The sequence below is a fragment of the Rhinatrema bivittatum genome, chromosome 9, assembly GCF_901001135.1.
Source record: "Rhinatrema bivittatum chromosome 9, aRhiBiv1.1, whole genome shotgun sequence".
Taxonomy (NCBI): Eukaryota; Metazoa; Chordata; class Amphibia; order Gymnophiona; family Rhinatrematidae; genus Rhinatrema; species Rhinatrema bivittatum.
Genome location: NC_042623.1, coordinates 167,474,447 through 167,501,825, shown reverse-complemented (window position 1 = coordinate 167,501,825; position 27,379 = coordinate 167,474,447). Strand labels below are relative to the sequence as shown.

At 47.2% G+C, this 27,379-nt stretch overlaps 1 protein-coding gene across 6 annotated transcripts in view; it reads right to left on the bottom strand.

The window, feature by feature from the left end:
* The window catches only part of PASK (PAS domain containing serine/threonine kinase), a 266,283-nt gene that overhangs the window by 76,896 nt on the left and 162,008 nt on the right, over positions 1-27,379 (bottom strand). For all 6 annotated transcript variants that reach the window (XM_029615600.1, XM_029615604.1, XM_029615605.1 and 3 more), the window contains one exon: positions 24,068-24,249. In XM_029615600.1, the coding sequence (XP_029471460.1) occupies positions 24,068-24,249 (182 nt within the window). The remainder of the gene's footprint in view (positions 1-24,067; positions 24,250-27,379) is intronic.

Genomic DNA, 27,379 nt, shown 5'->3' with positions numbered 1-27,379 from the left:
ACCTAAGGTCTCCAGGACCTGTATCACCTGGTGAACTGAACACAAACACTCCTCCTCTGTCTTGGCACGGATAAGCCAGTCGTCCAGGTATGGATGCACCAGAATTCTGTCCCTTCTGCAAGAACACTGCTACAACAATCATGACCTTCGTGAAGGTGTGAGGAGCCATGGCCAAACCGAACAGGAGAGCCCCGAACTGGAAATGGTTTCTGAGCACTTTGAACCTGAGGAATCTTTGATGATCCTCTCGAATGGGAATGAGTAAGTCCGCCTCCGTGAGATCCATGGATGCCAGGAACTCTCCTTTGCGGACTGCGGCAATCACTGTGCGAAGGGTCTCCATCCGAAATCTGGGAATGTGTAAACTCCGGTTCACCTTTTGTAGGTCTAGGATGGGATGGAATGTGCCCTCTTTCTTTGGGACCACAAAGTAAGTGGAATAGCGCTTGGGTGCACTGGGACAATGGCTTCCAACGAGAGTAATCTTTGAAGCGTTTCCTGAACTGCCTCCTGTTTGTTTTGGGAAATGCAGCATGACTCCAGAAAGGAGTCCTTGAGAGACTGAGAAAATTCTAAGGCATAGCCATGATGAATAACCTCCAGAAACCACTGGTTGGAGGTGATCCTGACCCACTCCTCGTAAAACCGGGACAACCTGCCCCCAACCACCACGCCTGAGGAGTGGGCAAACCTGATCTCATTGGGCCGACTTGCCAGTGGCGGCTCCTCGACTGGGGCAGTCTCTGGATGAGCTTCCGGGTCCACGAAAGGAGCGGTGACGGTTTGAAGATCGCTTAGGACCAGAGGAGGAAGCCCCCTTCCTAGGACGAAATCTGTGCGCCTCACGAAATCGGAAGCGAGGTGCGAAGGATCTTTTTGGGCCTTTCCTATCTTCAGGTAACCTGTTTCCCTTGTTCTCCTCAAGGGATTTCATAAGCTGATCCAGATCCTCCCTGAAGATCAGCTTTCCCTTAAAGGGAAGGTTACACAATTGAGTCTTGGACGAGGTATCTGCTGACCAATTACGGAGCCAGAGGAGACGCTGCGTCGATACCACTGAAACCATACCCCGGGCAGCCGTGTGTACTAGGTCGTACAAGGCATCCGCCACATAGGCAATTCCCACTTCCAGACGAGCTGCTTGGACTGGGGACAAATGACCAGAGGACGACTGATCTTGTGGCTTCTGGACCCAGCATAAACAGGCAAGTTGCATCATGCTCGCATAGACGGCTGCTCTAAGTCCCAAGGAAGAGACCTCAAATATACGTTGAGCTGCATTTCAAGCTTTTGATCCTGAATGTCCTTGAGAGCAGCTGCCCCCGTAACTGGAATTGTGGTCTTCCTGGTTACCGCAGAAACCGCCACATTCACCTTGAATGTCTTGAAGCAATTTAGATGCTCCTCCGACAGCGAATACAGCTTAATCATCGCTCTCCCTACCTTGAGGCCCGAGTCCGGGAAGTCCCATTCCCGGCTAATGAGTTTTTGTATTTTCTTCGGAATAGGGAAGGAAATGGGAGGCCCCCCGAAGACCATCAAGGACCGGGTTCACCCCTTCATTGTCGGACTCCTCCTGAGACACTTTGACCCCCAGCTCGTCCAGAACATGGGGGATAAGCGGGCGTAGCTCTTTTTTGAAAAGCCGAACGACCCGAGGGTCATCACCCTTCGGGATAGATTCCAAAAAAGGTTGATCATCCTTAGGCTTATCTGGATCTGGGAAATGATCCGCATCCGGATCCCCTTTCGGATCTGCTCCTGGAGAGGAAAAGCCCTTGCCCCTGAGGGTCATCAGAAACCCCCAGATCTTCCTGATTCCTTTCCACAGAGACCACTCTGGGCTGCTTGGGATGAATGAGACCCTGAAAGAAGCCCTCCAGGGCATCCCGGAACATTTTGGAGGGATTGGTAGGAATATCCTTGGGATGCCTGTGAAACTTCTTCCTAGCCAGGAAGGTTTCATGCATAAGAAGAATAAATTCAGGAGAAAATCCCTTAGACAGGGAAGAATCTCCCTCAGGATCACTGCTAGTCGAGTCAGTATCCTCCTCAAGTTTGTGCCCCTGCTCCCGCCCCACAGGAGAAAGAGGGGGAGGACCACAAAGTGCCTCCTTAACCGGTTGTCCCTCCCTGGGGAATTTAAGTATTTAAACCAGGGTCTAGAGAACAGGCAGATTTCTTATCCTGTTTGCCCTTAGACAATAAGTCCTCCCCTCCCTGAGCACAACCCGTGCAGAGGGAAAGGGAGTTGAGTGGGACTGCCCCTGAGCCGCAGGCTGCACAAGCCCCCACTGTCGGTAACTCAGACATTGTGAGGTGTTCTGGTGGCAGAAAAAGGAAAGGAAAAAACCTTTTTTTTTTCTTTTTTTTTTTAAAAGAGGGCCGCTCAAGTCCCTGGTCCTAAAGGCAAATCACTAAAAAATGGTGCACTAAAAAATTGCTGCCGCCGTGCAGGAAGCAGAGACAGGCTGAGAGGAATAAAACAAAAAAGGCAAAAATGGCCTGTGCACCAGGAACCGCGATACACTAAATCACATTGGACCTCGTCTGCTTCCCTCCCGGGTAAGGGTCAGACCATCTGGCTGTGGTACACGGGACTCCCACTCCCCCACAGGCCCTTACCAACCTGGCTTAGCCGGCGGCAGCCCTGACAGGCAGGCCGATTAACCGGCGCAGCTGCTGCGCTCAGAAGCAGAGCAAAAAGAAACTAAATAACTTTTTTTTTTTTAAATTTAAATAAAACTTTAATAAAGGCAAACAAAAAAAAACTCTTAAAGGGATACTTCCCTGAGCTGGCAGCTGTCACAAGGAGGGGACCTCGAGACCAAAGAGGGAGCCAGTCCCCTGGCTATCAGGGGCCTCAGAAGTAGCGGCTGGCTCATCCCAGGGGATGGTCTGAGAAACCAAGACCTAGCGACCCTGAGGAGCAGAAAAATTCTGTGAACGCCCAAGCAATCAGGACTGCAGGTATGCACGTCTACCATCTGCTGGCGGCAGAGAAATACTGAGGGGCTGCAGGTGGCATGCTCAATTATAGGCACAGACTCAAAGTTTGCTCTCTGCCACTATCTGCTGGTAGGGATGCATAACCCACTGGTCTGGACTGATCTGGGTATGTTCAGGAATGCACTTTGAATACTGTGTGCAATTCTGATCGCCTCATCTCAAAAAAGATATAGTTGCACTGGAGAAAGTACAGAGAAGGACGACCAAAATGATAAAGGGCATTGAATGGCTCCCCTATGAAGAAAGGCTAAAGATTTTAGGGCTATTCAGCTTGGAGAAGAGATGGATGGTAGGTGGATATGATAGAGGTCTAAAAAAAAATCATAAAAGGACTTTAACAGGTAAATGTAAATTGGTTATTTACTCTTTCAGATAATAGAAGGACTAGGGGCACTTCATGAAGTTAGCAAGTAGCTCATTTAAAACAAAATCGGAGAAAATTATTTTTCAAACACATAATTAAGCTCTGGAATTCATTGCTAGAGGATGTGGTTATGGCAGTTAGTGTAACTGGGTTCAGAAAGGTTTGGATAAGTCCCTAAAGGAGACATCCATAAACTGCTATTAATCAATAAGGAATAGTATCTTGGTATCTATTTAATGTTTGGGGTACTTGCCAGGTATTTGTGCCTTGGATTGGCCACTGGGCTTGATGGACCCTTGGTCTGACCCAGTATGGTATCCATGAAGTTAGCAAGGAGCACATTTAAAACTAAAAGAAGGAGTAGCCTAATGGTTAGAGCAGTAAGCTACAAAACCCATTGCCGCTCCCTGTGACCTAGGGCAATTTATAAACATTGTGGATCCATAAAGGCTAGAGGATGGAAATGAATAGAAGAGCCATGAGGGTGGCTTGCTGGAATGGTGGCTATTACCTGGTGATTACTACCCTAGCTCAATAAGCCTTCACACGGTTAATGCAACTCCAACATTGCTCTCTGCTTCAACGGCAAAGGGAAATGTGGAAAAGAGTATTTGCATTGAGACAACAACCAACAAAGACTGAACTACACAGTCTGGGTAAACAAATAAGTGTGGGGGTAGCTTGCTTATTGCGGCGGTTACTACCCTAAACCAATTAAGCCCGATACTTCACTTTGAATGCATATACAGTGTTGCTCTCTGCTTCAACAGCAGGGGAAATGTGGAAGAGAGGATTTACATTCAGACAACATCCAACAAGGCATTGATCTGTGCAGTCTGGTTAAACAAGCATCAGGGTAACTTGTTTGATGCGGTGGTAACTACCCTTAACCATTAAGCCTTATGATTCACCTTTGATGCAACTCCAACATTACTCTCTGCATCAACGGCAGGGTTGGCAGGAAATTCGAATCAAACAGTACCAACAAGGGCCCTAAACTTGGTGGCCAGTGAAATAGATAGGTATGGGAAAATAAGTGTGGGAGCTTGTTGGGCAGACTGGATAGGCCGTTTGGGCTTTTTCTGCCGTTATTTCTATGTATGTTTATGTTTCTATGTAATCAGAGAAAACTCTTTCACTCAACGCACAATTAAGCTCTGGAATTTGATGCCAGAGGATGTGGTTAGTGGTTTAAAAAAGGTTTGGATAAGTTATTGGAGAAGTCCATTAACTGCTATTAATCAAGTTGACAGAGAATGGCCTCTGCTACTACTGGCATCAGTAGCATGGGATCTTCTTAGTGTTTGGGTACTTGCCAGATTTTTCTTGTCTGGTTTGGCCACTGTTGGAAACAGGATGCTGGGCTTGATGGACCTTTGGTCTGACCCAGTATGGCAATTTTCTATGTTCTTATGTCAAAAAATGGTTACGACCTGAACACACAGGAGAAATATAAAAAAGCTGAGCACAGAAAGCAGAGTTGTTTACCTGTAACAGGTGTTCTCACAGGACAGCAGGATGTTAGTCCTCACATATGGGTGACATCATCAGGATGGAGCCCAATCACGGAACACTTGTCAAAGTTTCTAGAACTTTGAATGGCACCTACTGGGCATGCCCAGCATAGCACCAACCCTGCAGCCAGCAGGGGTCCCCCTTCAGTCTCATCTTATAGTAAAAAGTACATGCGAAAAATAAAATAAGAAAATAAACGAACCCAACTCCATGGGGTGGCGGGCGGGTTTTGTGAGGACTAACATCCTGCTGTCCTCTGAGAACACTTGTTACAGGTAAGCAACTCTACTTTCTCACAGGACAAGCAGGATGGTAGTCCTGACATATGGGTGAGTACCGAGCTGAGGATGCCCGAGCAATGCACCAAATGTACCCAAGACGTGCAACAGGCACAAGAACTGGGGTGGAATTTGGTAGAGGGCATCCTGAACCCTACTGGGTTGGCGGAAGGATGTTGGTACCTCAGTTTGCAAATACGTTGCGTAGCACAGACTGGCCGAAGATGGAATTTGGTCTGCCAGTCTTGTCTAAGCAATAATGGGCTGCGAAGGTGTGGAGAGAACTCCAGGTAGCAGCCTTACAGATGTCAGCAAGCGGCACCCAGCGTAGGTGCGCTACTGATGTTGCCATGGCCCTGATAGTGTGTGCTTTAACACGGCCTTGAAGCGGAATGCCTGCCTGTTGGTAGCAAAAAGAAATACAGTCCGCTAACCAGGTTTGCCCAATTTCATGGGATCGAAGGAAACAAACAATTGAGTGCATTTCCTGTGGGTAGCTGTACGGTCTAGATAGAATGCTAGAACACGTTTACAGTCAAGGGTATGCAGAGCCCTTTCTCCTGGGTTTGAGTGGGGCCTGGGAAAAAGGGTGGGTAGTATAATGGATTGATTGATATGAAACTCCGATATTACCTTAGGCAAAAACTTAGGGTAGTACTCCGCACTCACCCTATCATGAAGAAGTTTAGTGTAAGGCGGGTAGGTGACTAAGGCCTGTAACTCACTAACTCTGCAAGCAGATGTGATCGCCAAAAGAAAAATCACCTTCCAGGTGAGATGGCTGAGATCACAGGATTGGAGAGGCTCAAACAGCAGTTTCATGAGCCACCCCAAAACCACGTTGAGGTCCCAAGAAGGGGCTGGAGGGCGCAGTGGAGGTTTAAGGTGGAGCAAGCCCTTCAAAAAGCATGTTACAAGGGGTTGGACTGAAATAGGTAAATCCCCGACACCTTTATGGAAGGCGGCTACCGCACTGACATGTACCCTCATAGAAGAAGTTTGGAGACCTGACTCTGACAGGTGCCAGAGATAGTCCAAAAACTTCGGTGTGGAACAAGTGAAGGGATCGATGGACATGGACATGAAAGGCTTTCGTGAAGCTACTAAGACACGGGAAACCGGCTCTGAAAGGTTAAGAGCTTGAAGTATTAACCTTTCAACATCCAGGCAGTCAGGGAGAGGGCCTGGAGGTTAGGGTGATGAAGGCAGCCATTGTTCTGAGTGATCAGAAGTGGGTCCTTCCCCAGAGGAATGTGCCGGTGTACTGATAGGTCATGGGGAATTGGAAACCAGACCTGGCATGGCCAATGAGGGGCTATGAGAATCATTAGTCCCGTGTCCCTTCGCAACTTCACGAAAGTTTTTGAAATGAGTGGACGTGGAGGGTACGCATAAAGGAGACCACTGGCCCACAAAAGGGAGAAAGCATCTCTTGGCTGAAGGTGTTGGCTGCAAGTGAGAGAGCAGAAGTTCCCTACTTTGCGGTTGTGAATTGACGCAAAGAGGTCTATGTGAGGGTAACCCCAACGTTGGAATATTGAGTCCGCTACAGTGGGGTTGAGGGACCGCTCGTGCGGTTGAAAAGTGTGACTCAGCTTGTCTGCCAATACATTGTCTGCTCCCGGCAAGTAGGTGGCCCTGAGGTACATCGAGTGGGAGGGAAAGGGCTTCCGCCATATCTGTGCAGCTTCCTGACACAGGAGGTAGGAGCCCATTCCCCCTTGCTTGTTGATGTACCACATGGCCACCTGGTTGTCTGAATCAGGATGACCTGGTTGGAAAGGTGATCCTGAAAAGCCCTGAGAGCATATCTGATTGCACGAAGCTCCAGGAAATCTATTTGGTGTTTGGCTTCCTCTGGAGACCAAATGCCCTGAGTTTGCAGGTTTGCAACATGTGCACCCCAGCCGAGGTTGGACGCATCTGTTGTCAAGGTTATTTGAGGTTCTAGAGCCTGAAATGGAAAGCCTTGAAGCAGATTGGACTGGTTTATCCACCAAGCCAGCGATAAGCAGAGCTGGTTGGTGATGTGGACAATGGTGGACATTGGCTGATAAGACTGAATCCACTGCGATTTTAGAGTCCACTGCATTACTCTCATGGCCAGGCGGGCCATGGGAGTGACATGCACCAAGGAGGCAATATGACCCAGTAAGATCAAAAAGTGATGTGCAGTTGAGTGTTGTCGAGTCTGCAGTTGATGGGCCAGAGAAGCGAGAGCTCAATCCTGAGATAGGAAGGCTTTCGCTTTTAGCGTGTCCAAGTCGGCCCCTATGAACGATAGGGTTTGAGAGGGAACTAGCCTGGATTTTGGTTAGTTTATGAGAAAGCCTAGGGAGATCAGTGTATGGCACGTGAGATGTAGAGTCGTTAGTGCAGCTTGCAGAGTAGGAGCCCTGATCAACCAATCGTCGAGATAGGGGTAGACGTGGACAGACTCCTGAGAAAGGCAGCTACCACTACGAGGCACTTTGTGAAGACTTGTGGGGCCAATGCTAGGCTGAATGGTAACACTCGAAATTGGAAGTGTTTCGGGCCTACTAGGAATCGCAGGAATCTGCGATGTGACGGAATAATGGAAATATGTGTATAGGCATCCTGGAAATCTACAGAGCAGAGCCAGTCTTCCCTTTGGAGAAGGGGAAGAAGAGAACCCAAGGTCACCATCTTGAACTTTTCTCTTTGTAGGTATTTGTTTAAGGTGTAAAGGTCCAGTATTGGGTGAACATCACCTGACTTTTTTGGTATCAGGAAATATCGGGAATAGAACCCCTGGGAGAGGGGCACTGGTTCTATTGCTCGGGGCTTGAGGAGGAGGGAGACCTCCTGCTCCAGAAGCGGTGAGTGGTCGGATGTTCCCCACGTCAGTTGAGGTGGGGAATCCGGTGGAAAAGAGAGAAAGTTGAGGTGGTAACCTTGGGTTATTACAGCGAGTACCCACTGATCTGTGGTGACTGTATGCCATGATTTGGAGAAGTGGCACAACCGGCCTCCAACGGGAATGGTCAGAAGTGGAGGCTGGGTACTGCTCTCTAGTAAGGAGTCAAAAGCCAGATGCTGGACCTGGCTGTGACTTCTGTACTCGAGGTTGCTTGGTTTGGCCTTTTTGGTAAGGCTTAGAAGCTCGAGCCCTGGACGCCGGGGGATAGAATCTCCTTTACCGGTAGAATTGTCTCATGGAATCTCTCCTAAAAGATCTTTTGGAAGAGGAAGAGAGATCAGAAGGCAGTAAAGAGAGCTGGCACAAAGTCTCTTGGTGGTCCTTGAACTGCACCACTGCTTCTTGAATCTTTTCTCCGAAAAGATTATCCCCAGCACAGGGCAAGTCAGCTAACCTGTCCTGTACTTCTGGTCTGAGGTCTGAAGACTTTAACCAGGCCCATCTTCTCGCACTAATTCCTGCCGTCGAAACTCTGGAGGCGGTGTCAGTGTCGAAGATGTCATATGCAGACCGCACTTGATTTTGCCAGCATCTAGACCCTTTTGTGCTAGGGCATGAAGTTGGTCCTGGAATTGCAGAGGTAAGGCTTCAGCAAATTCCTGAATCTTCGTAAACAGGGCGCTATTGTACTGGGTCATGTATAATTGATAGGAAGCAATGCGAGAGATGAGCATTGGCACATGAAATACTCGCCTTCCAAACGCATCCAGAAATTTCTGTTCCTTTCCTGGGGGAATGGATTGGGGTTTGGAGCATCGTGCCCTCTTCTAGGCTGACTACATAACTACTGAATGATGATCTAGTTGACCTCTCTGGAAGCCAAGGGCTGGCTGAACTAGATAGGTGTCATCTGCTTTATGGATGACAGGTGCCACAGAGTCAGGGTGCTCCCAATTTCTCTTTAAAAGGTCCAAGAGAATGCCATGAATAGGGATAGACATGATTTCCTTAGGAGCATCGAGAAATTGGAGAAGTTCTAACATCTGATGCCTAGAGTCCTCTTCGGTCTGAAGCTGGATTGGAACTGTTTCAGACATTTCTTTTACAAAGTTGATAAAGGACAAGTCCTCTGGAGGAGAACGCTTCCTTTCATCAGGAGGAGAGGGCTGTGAAGGCAGATCATCTGTATTCTGGGACGAATCATCGGTCCAGGGATTGTATGGCTCATCACCAGCTCCCATATGTTCATCAGAAGGGAGTACCTGTGTTATTCCGGAAGGTCCGAGCCTAGGCATCGATGGCTTTGAAGGTGGAATCGAAGGCATTGATGGAGGCGTCGATGGAATCGGTGACATCGATGGATGTGTCGGTGGTAGCACTCCGGAAGGCGGAATGGAGATCGGTGTTTCTTCTTCTTCTTTCGATGACAAGGGTATCGGTGAGGAAGGAATTGGGGCCATCGGTTCCCTCGGATGCACCAGTGGAAGGGCACCGATTAACTTATCCATTCTTGCCAATAGTGGTGCAAGCGTCATGGGTATCGGATCAGTGGCCGGAGCAGGAACCAGCATCGATGGAGGTTTGAACCTCTGGAGTGCTTTACCGATGGCTTCTTGGATCATCTGATCCAATTCCTCACGGAAACACCTGGGGCATGGATACCCAGTTCCGGAGTAGGAGGTACCACTGGCGTAGCCGGAGGGTCCATCGGTGAAGGTGGAATCACGGATCCTGGCACCTGTCCAGGTGGGGAACGCCTCTGTGACCCAGAGACAGAAGAGGATGGGGCCTTTTCTGTTTGGGACTTCTTTGTCGGTGGCTCAGACGATGTTGATGCTGAGGGCTTGCTTGTATTGGTGGCCTGAGCTTTCCGATGGTGGTGTCGATGTTTTTCTCTATGATTTCCTTGGTTTTTCTCCTGAGGAAGAACAGAGGGGGTCGACACTCGCAGAATCGAAGCCGGTCGGGCAGCAGCGTTTCCCGATGCTGGCGCGAAGTAGACGGCACTGGTTCAGACGACATCAAAGCAATCGATGGAGTTGGGGTTTTTGGCTGAAAGAGAAGTCCCATCTTCTCCAGCCGAGTTTTGCGACCCTTTGGTGTCATTTGGGCACATTTGGTGCAAGTAAGGACATCATGGTCGGAGCCCAAACACATCACACAGACCGTGTGAGGGTCAGTGATGGACATAGCTCGCGTGCAGTCAGGGCACTGATGGAAGCCAGACGCCATGGCCTCGACAAAATTTAGCCACGGTGCGGTTGATGGCCAGTAGGCCACGAGGGAAAAACTCAATGGGAATCGACCGCAAGCAGGTAAAAAAAATTACCATTCGACCGCAAAGATATCGATAAGGGGACCCCTGTGGGGTAAACCTTTTTTATTTATTTATTTATTTAACTTTTTTATATACCAACATTCAAGACGGTGGTCCCATCATGCTGGTTCACAAGAAACAGGGGTGTAATTTTTGAAAGTTCTGATGAAGTTCCGTGAGGAAAAATTCCTGTCAGGAATCTCTGAAGTGCTCCTTAACCCGCTTGGCTACTACTGCACAGAAAAAAGAAGCCTGAAGGGGGACCTCTGCTGGCTGCAGGGTTGGTGCTATGCTGGGCATGCCCAATAGGTGCCAGTCAAAGTTCTAGAAACTTTGACAAAAGTGTTCCGTGATTGGGCTTCATCCTGATGATGTCACCCATATGTGAGGACTACCATCCTGCTTGTCCTGTGAGAAAAAACCGGTGCTGTATAGCTGCCAACTTTCATATCGAAGATAGCAGTTCACGATGATGATGATCATCATCACTATAATGTTCTAAATTGTTCAACAAATTATATACTGATATGAATCCCTACACCTAAAAGCTTACAATCTAAATCGGCATATGAAGAAACGGGTAACAAAGCGATTTGCTCAAGGTCATAAGAAATGTGAATCCACAGTTCACAACAGCAATGGGCACATCAACACAAGACGGCAAGAGTAGTGGAAAGTACAGCCTCATCTGCCTCACTGAAGAATTCAGTTTCTGCCAAAGCTACCCTACAGGACTTCACACACGATATACCCAACAGTCAATACCTTCATAAAGGGGCTACTATGCCTTTTTATTTGCCAGTTCTGCTAGGACCTGAGATCTTCTCCAACAAATCCATAGGAAATAATGCTCACCTCCCAATGTTTCAGTACTCTACAGGGCTAATATAAGCCATCAGATGTAAACAATTGATCTCCCACCCCAGACAGAGCCACTGAAAACGGAAAATTAACAAAATATTTTCAGCAAAATTTGTAGTTTGCTTACACAGTGTCTCCTGAGTCTTTTGGACAGGTTTAGCGGAAAGTATACATTTATTTCCTTATAATTTACAATTCTATGCCACTTATTTAATATTGCTCAGGATGTGAGCGCAGGAGTAGGGTTGCATGTGTATAGTATGTGTGTATAAATAGCAGTGGCTTGCAGTCAGGATTTGTAAATCCACAAGAGGCCCAGTAGAAGCTGAATGCTGCTGAACTATGAGCACTGGAGTATGGCAGGAGCAAGAAGATGACTGGCAATCCAGCCAGCAGTGCTATAACATAACAACATATAGTAACATAGTAATGCTGACAGAAAAGAAGAAAATGGTCCATCCAGTCTGCCCAGCAAGCTTCTTATGATAGTATATGCCATGCAGGTTACCCCCATGTTTCTCTTAAGGGTAGCAACTGCAGCTCTGTGCAGTTATTCCAAGCCTTTTGATAAACCATAACAAATTTACTAATAGCAACATTTTTACTGGGTGATGAGCCTTCTTGAAAATTCAGACAGTGCTAACCTGTTTTGCTTATGGACTTGGCCTTAGAAGCTGTCCTGGTCTTTTTCATTTATGTCTGTGTATCAATACCCCAGACCTCCCATGTTGGTTGTCTGAATCCAATTCCTCTTCCACCTCCCCCCTCCCCCCCCCCCCACCAAAGCGGAGAATGTTATAGTTGCATCAAAAATATCAGGGTTTATTGGTTAAGGGTAGTAACTGCTGCACCAAGTTACCCTCATGCACCCTTTTCTTCATTGCTATCCTCTACCCTTTATGGATCCACAGTGTTTATTCCATGCCACTTTGAATTCTTTGACTGTTTTCAACTTCACCATCTCTTCCAGAAGGGCATTCCAGGCATCCACCACCTTCTCTGTGAAGAAATACAGTATTTTCTGATGTTGGTTCTGAGTCATTCTCCTTGGAGTTTCGTTTCATGACCCCTAGTTCTACTTATTTTTTTTTCCAATGGAAAAGGTTTGACATTCAAGCATTATTAAAACCTTTCAAATATTTGAAGATCTCCCCTGCACCTCCTCTCTTCCAGGGTATACATATTTAGATCTTTCAGTCTTTCTTCATAAGTCTTGTGATACTGACCCCACACCATTTTGATTGTCCTTCTCTGGACTGCTTCCATTCTGTCTCTATCCTTTTCGAGATACAGGTTCCAGGACTGAACACAGTACTCTAGGTGAGGCCTCACTAAGGACCTGTACAAGGGCATTATTACGGTTTCCTTACTGGTTATTCCTCTCTATGCAGCCCAGCATTCTTCTGGCTTTAGCTATTGCTTTGTCATATTGCTTTGCCGCCTTCTGAACGCCATACAGTATCACCCCAAGATCCCTCTCTTGGTCCGTGCACAACAGTCTTTTACCCCATCACATACAACTCTTTTGGATTACCACATCCCAGATGCATGACTGCACTTCTTGGCAGTGAATCCCAGCTACAAAATCTTCAACCACTCTTCAAGCTTTTTTAAATCACTTTTCATTCTCTCTACTCCTTCAGGCATGTCCACTCTGTTGCAGATTTTAGTATCATTTGCAAATAGACAAACTTTAGCTTCTATCTCATCTGCAATCTCTCTCACAAAGGTATTGAACAGGCTAGTCCCAATACCAATCCTTGTGGCAATCCACTTAACACCGTTTCCTCTTCAGAGTAGTTTCTATTTACCATTATTTATTTATTTATTTATTTAATGGCATTTATATACCGACGTACGTTGGGAACATCTCGTCTGTTTACAAAGAACAAAACTAGCAACGGGCTTTACATGGAACAAGTAACAAAAAGAACAAATAATGTAAGGGTAAAATGGAAGATAATGAACACAAGAACTTAAGGAAGGGAGGGGGGCCGGGAGATGGTTATAATAAAAATATATAATATAGTTAATAGCACATATTTACAAGGAGGCAGAAGAGTTTACGTCACAAATTTACAAGGAGGCAGTAAAGCATGTTAAATACAGGCTATATAATGGGAGAGTAAAGATTGCATTGTAATAGGCTCCTGGGAATAAACTGGACTAGGGGGGGTGGAGGAGGGAGGCAGGCGGTTAGGTGTAGGAGTTGGTGAAGAGCCAAGTCTTCAGGTTCTGTTTGAATATTTTGGGGCAGGTTTCTTGTTCCAAAGGGAGGGACCTGCAAGGGAGAAGGCTCTTTCCTTAGAGGTGCGCAGTTTAGTGAGTTTGGGAGCAGGGGTGTGAAGAGTGGCGAGATACTGTTTTCTAGTGGGCCTGCTGCTGTTATGAAAGGTGAAGTCTTCTTTGAACCAATGCATGTTTTGGTTGTGAAGGGATTTGTGTATTAGGGTGAGAGATTTCTATGTGATTCGAGCTGAGACAGGCAGCCAATGCAGATGTTTGAGTACCGGGGTTATATGGTCATTTCTGTGTGTGTTGGTGAGGATGCAGGCAGCAGCATTTTGTAGGAGTTGTAGTGGTTGCAAGGTGCTTTTCGGTAGGCCCAGAAGCATGGAATTACAGTAATCAATCTTAGAGAGTATGAGAGCTTGGAGTATAGTGCGAAACTCATTGAGATGTAAGAGGGGTTTGAGTTTTTTTAACCGTGTGTAATTTGAAATAGCAGTCTTTGATTGTGGTGTTGATGAATTTTTTGTAGTTGAACTGATTGTCGAGTGTAACGCCAAGGCTGCGAATGTGAGGGGAGAAGGAGATATTAGTTGGGGGAGTGGTGTTCATTGGTAGGGGATGGTTGATGTTGGGGGGGAGACAGAAGGATGAGTTCTGTTTTAGCAGAGTTGAGAGCGAGAAAATTGTTGGATAGCAGGGTGCTGATGGAGGAGAGAGCGGAATTCCAGGTTTGCATGGCTTTGTGTATTGTGTCCGTTACAGGTATCAGTATCTGAACATCATCAGCGTAGATAAAGTGCGGAAAGCCTAGTTTGGATAGTAGATGGCAGAGGGGGAGGAGGTAAATATTAAAGAGTGTGGAGGATAGGGATGAGCCTTGGGGTACTCCCTGTCCAAGGGCATGGGGTTTGGAAATGGCGTTTCCAATTTGCACGCTAAATTGCCTGTCAGAGAGGTAGGATTGGAACCATTGAAAGGCGGAGTCTGCGATGCCAATGTCAGTGAGTCGCTGCAAGAGTATGTGATGGTTGACAGTGTCGAATGCGGCAGATATATCAAGAAGGATTAGGATGTGCGAGAGGCCTTTATCCAGGCTTTTTAGGATATAGTCGGAGAGAGATAAAAGCAAGGTCTCAGTACTGTGGTATTTGCGAAAGCCGTATTGTGAAGAAGTGAGTATATTGTGTTCGTCCAAATAGTCTGAAAGTTGTCATTATCCGCTGTCTCCTGTTTGTCAACCAGTTTGTAATCGACACCATCGTTTTGGCACAGACTCCCGAGCTTCTCATTTTATTCCTATGTGGGACCCTTTCAAAAGTTTTGCTGAAATCCAAGTAAATCACATCAAGTACTCTTCCTCAATCCAATTCTCTAGTCACCCAATCAAAAAAGTCAGTCAGATTTTTGTCTGACTGGACTTTCCCCTGGTGAATCCATGCTGACTTGGATCCAACAACTTACTGGATTGTAAATAGTTCACTATTCTTTCTTTCAGCAGTCTCTCCATTAATTTTTCCATCTCCGAGGTGAGGCTAACTGGCTGTAGTTTCCAGCCTCCTCTCTGCTACCACTCTTGTGAAGCGGGACCACAACCGCTCTTCTCAAATCTTGTGGCACCACTTCCATTTCCAGGGATCTATTGAACAGGTCTTTCAGCAGACCCGCCAGGATTTCTCTGAGCTCCCATAGTATCCTGGGATGTACATCAATTGGCCCCATGGCCTTGTCCACTTTCAGTTTTCTTAGCTCTTCCCATACATTTTCTCTAAAAGGAGTTGTGTCTAGCCCATTTGCATCTACCGTCTTGTCAACCAGCAACAGTCCTTCTCCAGGGTCTTCTTTAATGAACATAGCAGAAATATTAAACAAATACTTCAGTTCTATTTCTTCATCTGTCTACACCTTGTTTCTTGTCACCTTTCAATGTCACTATACCACTTCGGGCCTTCCTTCTCTGATATATCTGAAAAAAATGTTTTATCATATCTTTTTTTCTCTTTGGCAATCTTTTCTTCCGCCTGACCTTTTGCTTTCCTGATTTCTGTCTTCATCTCCCTTAATTTTACCAGGCATTCTTCCCTGTGTTCCTCTTTTTGGGATTATTTATACTTCCTGAACAATGTTCTTTTTGCCTTTATTTTTTCAGCCATCTCCTTTGAGAACCAAATTGGTTTCATTTTCCTTGTATATTTGTTTACTTTTCTAACATATAGATTTGTTGCCTTTGTAATAGCGCCTTTTAATTTGGTCCACTGTTCCACCATTTTCTCCAGGTACTTCCCCATTTTGTCAAAGTCCATATTTTTGAAATTCAGAACATGGGTCTTTGTGTGACTTCTCTGTATCTTATTTCCGATATCAGACCATACTGTCTGATGATCACTGGTGCTCAAGTGGACACCTGTCCAGACATTAGAGACATTATCCCCATTAGTGAGCACTAGGTCGAGTATCACATGCTCCATCATGGGTTCCATTACTATATGTTTGAGCAGAGTCCCTTGAAGAGCATCCACTATCTCTCTACTTGCAGGTTCTGCAGAAGGTATACGTCAATCCACATCTTGCAGATTAAAATCTCAAACGATCTATACTTCTCCCTTCTTTCCCACCTTTTGGATGGTCTTTCACTATATTTTGATCCAGGTCTTCAGTTTGGGCTGAAGGCCTGTAGACCATGAAGTGTAATTAAAAGCATCATTGTTTTGTTTTAGGATAGCCCATAATGCTTCCTCTCCTCCCCATGTCCCTTGCATTTTGGATGCATTGATATTGCTTTTGACATAAAGTGCTAGTCCTCCCCTTTTCTGTCCTTTCTTAAAAATGTATAGCCCAGAATGGCCGATTCCCAGTCATGAGACTCCTTGAACCAGGTCTCCATAATGGCAACAATGTCCAAGTCCGCCTCCACCATTAAGGCTTGCAGATCTGGAATTTTGTTGCCCAGGTTATGAGCATTTGTGGTCATAACTTTGCAACTTTCCTCCCGTGGTTTGCTTATCTTCACAAAATACCTTTTCTGCTCCTTTGCTTAAGCATGGCATGCAGAGCTGGTTGATTTTATTATCTTCTCTCGCTTCCTGTAATGCTTGGGGTAGTATTCCAGTTTCATTGGCTACCTTCTGCCACCCCCAATCCTGTAGTTTAAATGCCTGATGATGTATGACTGGAATTTCTCACTTATGATCTTCTTTCCTGCTACTGTCAAATGTAGGCCATCCTTATTGTTTAGTCTTTTACTGCTCTATACCCGACCCCAGGCTCCAATATATCCAAATCCACTTTCTTTACACTATGTATTGAAATTTTCTATTTGGCTCATTTCCCTTCCCTTTCCATGAACAGGTAATGTTTCAAAAAAGGCAATATTCTTTACCATGGGTTTAATCTCCTTCCCCAGACACTGGAAATCTTTCTTTACTGCTTGGATATGGTTTCTAGCAAGGTAGTTGGTCCCCAGATGGATGAAAACATTGATAGTAGTCTTTACTTTTTTCTTTCATTTTTTCTATGGGGTAGATTGGCATTGGGGTTTCAGGCATACCCCAGGAAGCCAGCTTGAACAACCATGTGATTGGTGGTGTTTGCAATGGCCCCATGCCTGCAGAGCCTCTGTAACCATCACCAGCTCTACAGCAATTCTTCTCTATAGCAGGAGCTTCCCCTGAGGCGCTCTGCTACTTTTGCCCAGTTGTATCTGCGGCAGGAGCAGCTCTAGGTGCCTGTTTTCTGGCTCAGATTCCCAACCCTATCTCCGTGGTAGCGGTGGGAAACACTCCTGTTGCCTCCCCTTACACTGGCCCTCCCTCTGCAATAGGAGGTAGCCCGCAGACTTCCCGCAGCTGCCTCACTGCTGGCTGAATGCCTCTTGGCTCCTTCAGGGTTCCTATGCTACTTGCTAGCCTTATCCTCTGGCCACAGCAAAAAAAATAATTAAAACATAAAAGCATCAGGCCTTTCTAGCCCGCAGATCTTCCCATACTTAAGGGGCCACCATCTCACTCAAAAGCTGTGAGGACCCTGGCTGCAGTGTAAAGAAAACACTAGACAGAAGTTACAAAAAAATGTTTATTCTGTGCTACTTGGGGGAACATGGGCTGCAGTGTAGAAGGCAACATCTGCATGGGGATGGGTGTACAGCATAAATTAAGTGATGGTGTGGGAGGTTAAGGTTAGACATTACACTGATATTTGGCACATGTACTGAATCCTCTATTGTGAATGTCACCACATGCCACTGATAAACAGTGTACCTCTATAACAAGACATGCAGATAAGGAATCAATGAAAGGAGGGGCATGGGTAGATAGTGAGAATGTCATGCTGATTCACCTGGGGTCTACTAAATGCTTAAAAACATAATGAATATTGCAATCTCTTGAAGAGTGTGTGATTCTGTCTCTTTAAAAACAGCAGAAAAGGATGCTGAAAGGGTATCTGAGATCCTTATTCGGACACATCATTGTACCTATTTGTAATTTGTTATACAATGCTCTGGTTGAGAGAATTATTTAAATACCAAAATAATTAAAGAGGAGGGTATGATATGAAAATTAGTTCTTACCTGCTAATTTTCGTTCCTGTAATACCACAGATCAGTCCAGAAAAGTGGGTTGTGTATCCCTACCAGCAGGTGGAGTCAGAGAACAATTAGAACTTTGGGCACTGCTACATAACAAGAGTGCCACCTGCAGTCACTCAGTACTGACCTGTACCCAAGCCCATGCTAACAGAACTAAAAAATGAAGGGTAGCACCCAACCAAAATTTCTGGACTACCACTTCGCCGCTGGCAAAAACCAGACCGAACAACTGCTAAAAACTGCTCCATGAATCATGTCTGCAAAAAAGGAGCTTCAACAATAAAAAAAAACAAAAAAAAAAACAAAAACTTAAGCAGGTTCTGACCAAGACAGTCTTTTGGTATCTGAAGAAAGGGGTGGGCCTCTGGACTGATCTGTGGTATTACAGGAACGAAAATTAGCAGGTAAGAACCAATTTTCATTTCCTGAACATACCCAGATCAGTCCAGAAAAGTGGGATGTACCCAAGCCACCCTACACTGGGCAGGAACCCGAAAGACCCGCACGAAGCACACTCTCCCCGAAGGACGGTTCATCAGAAGCCTTAACGTCCAATTGGTAATGTTTCGTAAAAATGTGAAGAGACGACTACACCGCCACCCTACAGATCTCCTGAGGCGACAGTAACTGACACTCTGCCCAGGAGGTAGCCTGAGCCCTAGTGGAATGAGCTCTGAGACCCAAAGGCACCTGACGCCCTCGGGCTACGTATGCCGCACAAATGGCTTCCTTAATCCTCCGAGATATGGTCGCCTTTGATGCTTTGTCCCCCTTCTTTGGGTCACCAAAGAGAACGAACAAATGACCGGAACGTCAGAAGTCATTAGTAACCTCCAGATAACGCAATAAGGCGCGCCGCACGTCCAAATGATGAAGGTCTCTGTTCTGAGAAGACTCCCAGGACCAGTTAGGGAACCCCGGAAGCTCCACAGTTTGATTGACGTGAAAGGCTGAAACCACCTAGGGACAAAGGACGGAACCATACGTAATGATACCCGATCGCCATAAATCCGAAGAAAAGGATCCTGACAAGACAGCGCCTGCAACTCAGATCCGACGGGCCAAGCAAATGGCCACCAAAAAAACCGTTTTCAAAGTCAGATCTTTCAGGGAAACTCCACAAAGACGCTCGAAAGGAGCGCCACATAGAACTCGCAGGAGTAAATTCAAACTCCAATCCAGACACACCAAATGGATGGGAGGGCGCAAATGCGCAAATGTTTGACCCCCTTAAGAAACAGAACATTATCCGGATGCGCTGCCAGCGAACAGCCGTCAAAGTTTCCCCTCAAGGCACCTAGAGCTGCAACTTGTACACAAAAGGAATTGAACGCCAAGACCTTAACGAGACCCTGTTGCAGAAAGTCAAGCACACGAGGAACATGCACCGCTAAAGGGTCGCAGGAATGCGGATGACACCACATCTCAAAAAGCTTCCAAACTCTCACATAGACCATAGAAGTGGCTGGACATCTCGCCTGTAGGAGGGTGGAAATGACTTCTGAATAACCCCTCAAGCATAAACGTCGCCTCTCAAAAGCCAAGCAGCGCGAGAGAAGCAATCCTCCCGATCTGAAAATATGGGCCCCTGACGGAGCAGATGCGTTAGATGAGCCAGCTGTAGTGGACCCTCTAGAGCCAAGCGTACCAGATCCGCGAACCATGGACAACGTGGCCACTCCGGCGCCACCAGAATCACCCTTCTCGGGTGTTGCTCTATGCGGAGAAGCCGACTTATGAGGGATCAGGGTGGGAAGACATACAGAAGAATCCCCGTGGCCCAAGGACACACGAAAGCGTCTACACCCACCGAGCCCTGTTCTCAGTGACGGCTGAAAAAACGAACTGTTTTTGCGTTCGCCTGCATTGCCATCAGATTCAGCTGAAGAGTTCCCCATCTGGCGCAAAAGATTCCACGCCTCGAGAGATAGCTCCCATTCCCCTGGGACTAGTTGCTGATGGCTGAGATAATCGGCTTGCACATTCTCTACTCCTGCGACATGGGATGCGGCAACGCCCTCAAGATGGCGCTCCGCCCAGGTGAACAGAAGACGTGCCTCCAGTGCTACAGCGGGACTTCGAGTCCCGTCTTGCCGGTTGATGTACGCCACCATTGTCGTATTCTCCGAGAAGACTCGCACCATTCTGCCCTGGTTCCAGGGAAGAAACGCCCTGGTCTCGAGCCGGTTTATGGACCAGATCTTTGGGCGGACCTGTCTGCACACACCGCCCCCCAACCTGGGAGGCTGGCATCGGTGGAGATTATCAGCCAATTCGGAGTGTCCAAATCCACCCCCCGTTCCAGATTGTGCAGTGACAGCCACCATGACAGATTGGCTCTGGATTCCGTAAGTAGTGGCATTGGTAGATGGAATTGCTCCAACACCGGGCTCCAGCGAGACAAAAGTGCATGCTGTAAAGGTCGTAAGAGTGAACACCCAAGGAACCATGTCCAAGGTTGAAGCCATGGAGCCCATGTGGGATTGCTCCTTTGAAGATGGGAATATATTTGTTCCTGCAACTTCCCTATTCAGTCTGCCGCTAGAAACACTTTGCCCAGCAAGGTATTGAATTGTGCTCCGAAATAAATCAACTTCTGAGTGGGTTCCAGGTGACTCTTCTGCACATTGATTACCCAACCTAGGGATTACAATGTGAACATCAGCATGTGCACCGATCTCTTGCAGTCCTCCCGAGACTTTGCATGAATCAACCAGTCGTCCAGGTATGGGTGGACCAAGATTCCCTCCTGACGAAGGAAGGCCACCGCCACCATCACCATCACTTTGGTGAACGTGCGAGGAGCTGTTGCGAGACCAAATGGGAGGGCTCGAAATTGGAAGTGTCGTCCCAAGACCTTGAACCGCAGAAACTTCTGGTGATTCAGCCGGATCGGAATGTGTAAATACGCCTCTGTAAGGTCCAGAGAAGAAAGAAACTCCCCTTTTTGAACCGCGGCTATCGTTGCCCTCAGGGTTTCCATACGAAAACGAGGAACCCGAAGGCAACGGTTCACCTTCTGCAGATCGAGAATGGGCCGAAACGTGCCCTCCTTCTTGGGGACCACAAAGTACACGGAGTACCAACCTCGTCCCTGTTGAGCCTCCGGAACTGGGACAATAGCTTTGAGCTCGAGAAGTTGTTGTAGAGTCACCCGGACCGTCTCGCTTGACTCTTGATGCCACTCGGGACTCCACAAAAACCTCCCGGACTGGGCGCAAGAACTCCAGTGCATACCCGTCTTTGATCACTAAGACCCAGAGGTCTGATGTAATTCTTGCCCATTCCGTGTAAAAGTTGGATAATCTGCCTCAGACAGCTTCGACGACGGAATGGGTGCCCGTGGCTTCATTGGGGTTTTTTATTACTTCCTGCACTAAGATGTCCCGAATCTCTTCCGGGCCGGCAACCCCCTCGAAAGGATTGCTGGCGCCCTGCAGCAGGTTTAGAAGCAGGAGGTGCGGACTATCTACCCGCTCTGAAGCGGCGAGAGTCCCGAAACGTAGTTCAAGGAGGGAAGGCTCTCTTAGAAGATCTTTTATCTTCCGGCAACAGATTGCCCTTGGATTCGGCAAGCAGCTTTACCAGCTGATCCAGATCCTCCCCAAACAGGAGCTTGCCCTTAAAGGGTAGATTATAAAGCTGGGACTTGGAGTACAAATCCGCTGCCCAATTTTGCAGCCAGAGGAGACGCCGCGTTGACATCATGGACACCACGCCTCTCGCCGAGGTCCTCACCAGATCATTCAAAGCATCTGCAACATAAGCGATGCCTGCTTCTAGGCGGGCGGACTGCAGAGCCTAGAAGCTCTGTCTGTGTTGGGTCCAGGAGTCGGCTGCCGGGGCCGTACCGGCCCCGGCAGCCGACTCCTGGACCCAACACAGACAGGCTCTCTGCATGAGGCTAGCGCAAACCGCCACCCGAAGGCTTAGCGCGGCACCTCAAATGCTCACTTCAACTGGATCTCCAGCTTGCAGTCCTGCATATCGTTAAGGGCAGCTGCCCCAGCAACTGGGATAGTGCTCTTTTTCGTGACTGCCGAGACCGCGGCGTCCACCTTTGAAATCTTCAGTAAATCCAAAGCATCAGACGATAACAGGTACAGTTTCTCCATAGCTCTTCCCACCTTCAAGCCGGAAATCGGAGTCTCCCACTCCCGGGTCACTAGTTTGCAAACCTTCTTAGGTAGAGGAAAAGATGTTGTGGGACACCTAATGCCGTCGAGGACTGAATTGACGCCCTCGTTGTCAGACTCTTCTTGAGGAACCTTAAATCCCAGAACTTCAAGGACCTGGGGAATAAGGTGTCTTAACTCATCTTGCTTGAACAAACGCACCATGCTGGGGTCATCCCCATCCGCAGGAGGGTCATCGGGCTCATCCGGATCATCAGTATTCCACATCAGCCGGATCTGGCCGCGGATCCGAGTCTGCCGCCCCTACTACCTCAGAAGCCGGCGTCGCCCCAGATCCCGGGATAGGATTTCGCGTACCCTGGGGAGAATCCCCTGTGGGGTGAGCCTGATCAGGGAGGCATTGACGAGGGTCCGTACCCCGACCTCTTTTCTCAGGCGGGTCTGAACCTGCCCCCAGGAGACCGGGCCGCTTTACCGCTGAGCGTTTCCTTGCCAGGAAAGCCTGGTGCATAAGGAGGACAAATTCTGTGGAAAACACCTCCGGGTCCTCCTCCCCCACTGGAGAGTCAGCTGGGGTGATATCATTTCCCCTGGTAAGGTCTTCCCTCACCGGGGCTAGAATAGGCAGAGAATCCTCTTCCCGCGAAGCCAAAGGCGAGACAGACGTTCCCTCCCCAAGGGAGGAGGCAAGAAGCTCTGAAGAGCCCTCTAACCACGGGGAACACATCTAATGCCTGGCCGCGTGACCCACATGCATGGCAGGCCTACGATTCTGTTTTCGGTCCCATCTGCAGCAGCGTGCCAGTAGTCTGAAGTGAAATAGAAAAGGGCGCGAATAAAAAAGACACGCTCGGTGCCACGATGCGGAGAAAATTTCAGTCAGGCAGGGCTGGAAAAACAAACTTTTCGTGCTGCAGGCTAAGAGACTACCAGCTGAGGACAAAAAAAACAAAAACACGCGCAGCCGTGCCACGGGAAAGGAGCCTGTCTATAGTGGAATCGCAAGGCCCCCAGGAGGGAAGCGGTGAGTAAACGAGACACACAGAGAAAAACTCACCCTTGCCCTCAGAAAATGACCGAAGCCCCGGGAGCTGAGGGGGAACACTGCTGACAGCTTCCCTGGCCGGCTTTAAAAGACCTAGTCCCTCCTGCACCTCTCCTTACCTCAGCACTGAAGACTTTCAGTCAGCCGTAGTGAAAACAGCTCTTTTTTTTTTTTTTTTTTTAATTAAACTTTACCAAGACCCAGAGAAAAGCTGTTGCAGGAGACAAGGGAGCAGCTATAGCAGAGACTGTGGCGAGTAGCCAGGAGCCCCTGGTCGTCAGATGCCGAACTGTGACGGGCGAAACCCTGACAGGAATATCCAAATTCCCCAGATGCCTTCTACTGAGGGATGGCCCACGAAGGCACCTAACACCTCAGGAAGTGACAGTAAACCAAAAAATTAAATTCAAACTAACTAAATAAAAAATATAATTAAAGACTGCAGTGTGCATCTGTATCACCTGCTGGAATCAGAGAAATACTAAGTGACTGCAGGTGGCACTCTCGTTTTATAGCAGTGCCCAAAGTTCTAATTGTTCTGACTCCACCTGCTGGTAGGGATACACAACCCACTTTTCTGGACTGATCTGGGTATGTTCAGGAACCAAAATGTCATGAGAGTTTCCTCTTGATCTTGCTCTGCACAAGGTGCTACCATTAGCATTGCACTAATAGCCATAGCTTCTGCTCTGATAGTGAGCAAAGGGTTTAACCAACATCACTTGCCTGACAAGTTTTAGTCTAAGTTATAGAACTTTATACTTTTCACATGCTGTTTCTTTTTTTACTCTTGGAAAATGGCTGGAAAATACATTAACTGTCACAATTACTATTCTTAAATACCAACCTCTCCTAGGCTGAGTGAAGAGGGCTCTGCAATGGATTGGGAGGAGCTACTTAAACTGGAGAGCAGGAGTTGAGTCCTTGCTGCTGCCTCTCTCCTGCTATGAATGAAGTCTCTAACCACCCAGACGCAGAACAGAGGTGGTGTATCTGCAAACTCCACACGCTTTACCTCAAACAGTATACCTGTAAGAACAGGATTCATATGGTAAGAACAAAAATACACCAGGGTCTTGCTACACTACAACACATAGTACTCATGGTCAGGAAAGCAGAGCTGCTTATCTGAAACAGGTATTCTCCAAGGATAGCAGGATACTTAATCTTCACGCATGATGACATCATCCAACAGAGCCTGGACTGAAGCAGAGACTCTAAGGCTCTAAAAGCTCTTTGACATGCTCTATTGAGCATGTGTGGGACTTCCTGCATCATGGTGTCTGTGTGGGTCCCTCCCAGTTTGGTATTTAGATATAAAATGAAGGAACCAACTACTAAGGAAGGCAGGTGGGTTTCACGGGAATTAAAGATCTTACAGTCAGAGAATACAAAGTAAGCAACTCTGATTTCTTGGAGGACAAGTAGGATATATTGTCCTCACATATGGCAATTCCTAGCAACATGTTGCCATCAAAACAAAAAAAGGGATAAACATGCCAGTGGTCCAACATTGTGTTTTTGTTGGCAACAGGCTATATATATATATATATATATATATACCGTATATATATATATTTTTTTTTTTAAATGTTAAGCTTTTTTGTTTTTTATTATTCTGTAAATAATAAAATCAGACCCTATGAGGATGGAGTTGGATTCTAAACATCAAAGACCTTACAGGACAGACTGACCAAACATACTGTCACTCCAGGAGTTCCTATCCAAAACAGTAATGAGATGTGAATATGTAGACTGAACTCCATGTCGCAGCTGTGCATATCTCTTCCATGGAGGTTCAAGTGGGGCCAGCAACACTGCCATGGCTCTGAAACTATTAGCTTTCATGTGCCCTTGCAGAGTTAGGTCTGTCTGGGCATAACAGAAAGAGATACGTTTTGCTATCCAATTAGAAATCATGCATTTGGGTTGCAGCAATTCCAGATCTGTTGGGATCAAAAGAAATAAAAAGTTAGGTGGATTTTCTAAGGGCTTAAGACCATCTCAGGCTCTTTTGCAATCCAAACTGTGCAAGGGATGTGACCTGGGAAAAAATGTTGGGAGTATGATTGTTTTAAGGTGGAAGGCTGAAACTATCTTAGGCAGAAGCTTAGTAAACATACACAGAATCATTCAATTAAAAAAAAACAAAACCCTAAAACTTTGATTCCCTGTATGTACCCGGATCAATCCAGACAGCAGAGGTGCTTACATGTAACAGGTATTCTCACAGGATGTTAGTCCTCACATTTGGGTGACATCATCAGGATGGAGCCAAATCACAGAACACTTTTGTCAAGGTTTCTAGAACTCTGACTGGCACCTACTGGGCATGCCCAGCATAGCACCAACCCTGCATCCAGCAGGGGTCCCCCTTCAGTCTCATCTTATAGTAAAAAGTACGTGCAAAAAAATAAAATAAGAAAACGTAAACGAACCCAACACCGCGGGGTGGCAAGCGGGTTTCGTGAGGACTAACATCCTGCTGTCCTGTGAGAACACCTGTTACAGGTAAGGAACTCTGCTTTCTCACAGGACAAGCAGGGTGGTAGTCCTCACATATGGGTGAGTACAGAGCTGAGGATGCCCGAGCAATGCACCATATGTACCCAAAGACGTGCAACAGGCACAAGAACTGGGGTGGAATTTGGTAGAGGACATCCTGAACCCTACCGGGTTGGTGGAAGGATGTTGGTACCTCAGTTCGCAAATAAGTTGCGTAGCACAGACTGTCCGAAAATGGAATCTTGTCTGCCAGCCTTATCTAAGCAATAATGGGCTACGAATGTATGGAGAGAACTCCAGGTTGCAGCCTTACAAATGTCAGCAAGAGGCACCGAACGGAGGTGTGCTACTGACATCGCCATGGTCCTGATAGAGTGTGCTTTCACAAGGTCTTGTAACTGAATGCCTGCTTGCTCGTAGCAAAAAGTCCGCCAACCAGGACGAGTGGGGTTGCTTTCTCACAGGATTTCCAAGTTTGATGGCATCAAAAGAAACGAATAAATGAGTGGACTTCCTGTGGGCTGACGTGCGGTATAGATAGAAAACTAGGGCATGCTTACAATCTAAGGAATACAAAGCCTGTTCTCCTGGGTTTGTATGGGGCCTGGGAAAAAAGGTAGGCGGATAATAGATTGGTTAATATGAAATTTCGACACTACCTTCAGTAAAAATGTAGGGTGGGTGCGGAGCACTACTCTGTCATGCAGAGTCTTAGTGTAAGGCGGGTAGGTAACTAATGCCTGCAATTCACTAACTCTGTGAGTGGACATGATCGCAAGAAGAAAGACTACATATTCCAGGTAAGATAGTGGAGATCACAGGAGTGGAGAGGCTCAAATGGAGATTTCATGAGCCGTCCTAAAACTACATTAAGGTCCCAAGCAGGGGCAGGAGGGAGCAGTGGAGGTCTTAGATGGAGCAAACCTCTCATGAAACGTGATACTAAGAGTTGTGTTGAGATGGAGACATCTCCTATACCCTTATGGTACGCAGACACTGCACTAACATGCACTCTGATAGAGGAAGTGTTTAGGCCTAACTCTGCCAGAGATAGTCAAGGAACCTCGCAGTGGAACAAGTGAAGGGGTCTATGGACATGGAAGTGCACCAGACTGTAAACTCTTCCACTTAGAGCGATAAGAACTTCTCGTGGAAGGCTTTCGTGAAGCCACCAGGACTCGGGATACAGACTCTGAAAGGTTAAGAGGTTGGAGTATTAACCTTTCATCATCCAGGCCGTCAGAGACACAGCCTGGAGGTTGGGGTGATGCAGGTACCCTTTGTTCTGAGTTATTAGAAGGGGATCTGTCCCCAGAGGAATGTGCCAGCATACTGATAGGTCCTGGAGGATTGGAAACCATGCCTGGCGTGGCCAGTGGGGAGCTATCATTAATCCCTTGTCCTGCCAGAGCTTCACGAGAATCTTTGAAATGAGAGGAAGTGGAGGGTACGCATAAAGGAGACCGCTGGCCCAGGAGAGGGCAAAGGCATCTCTTGGTTGCGAGTGGTGACCGCGAATGAAAGAGCAGAAGTTGTCTACTTTGTGGTTGTGGACTGACGCAAAAAGGTCTATGCGAGGGTAACCCCAGCATTGGAATATCGTGTCCGCTACCGTGGGGTTGAGAGACCACTCGTGCGGATAGAAAGTGCGACT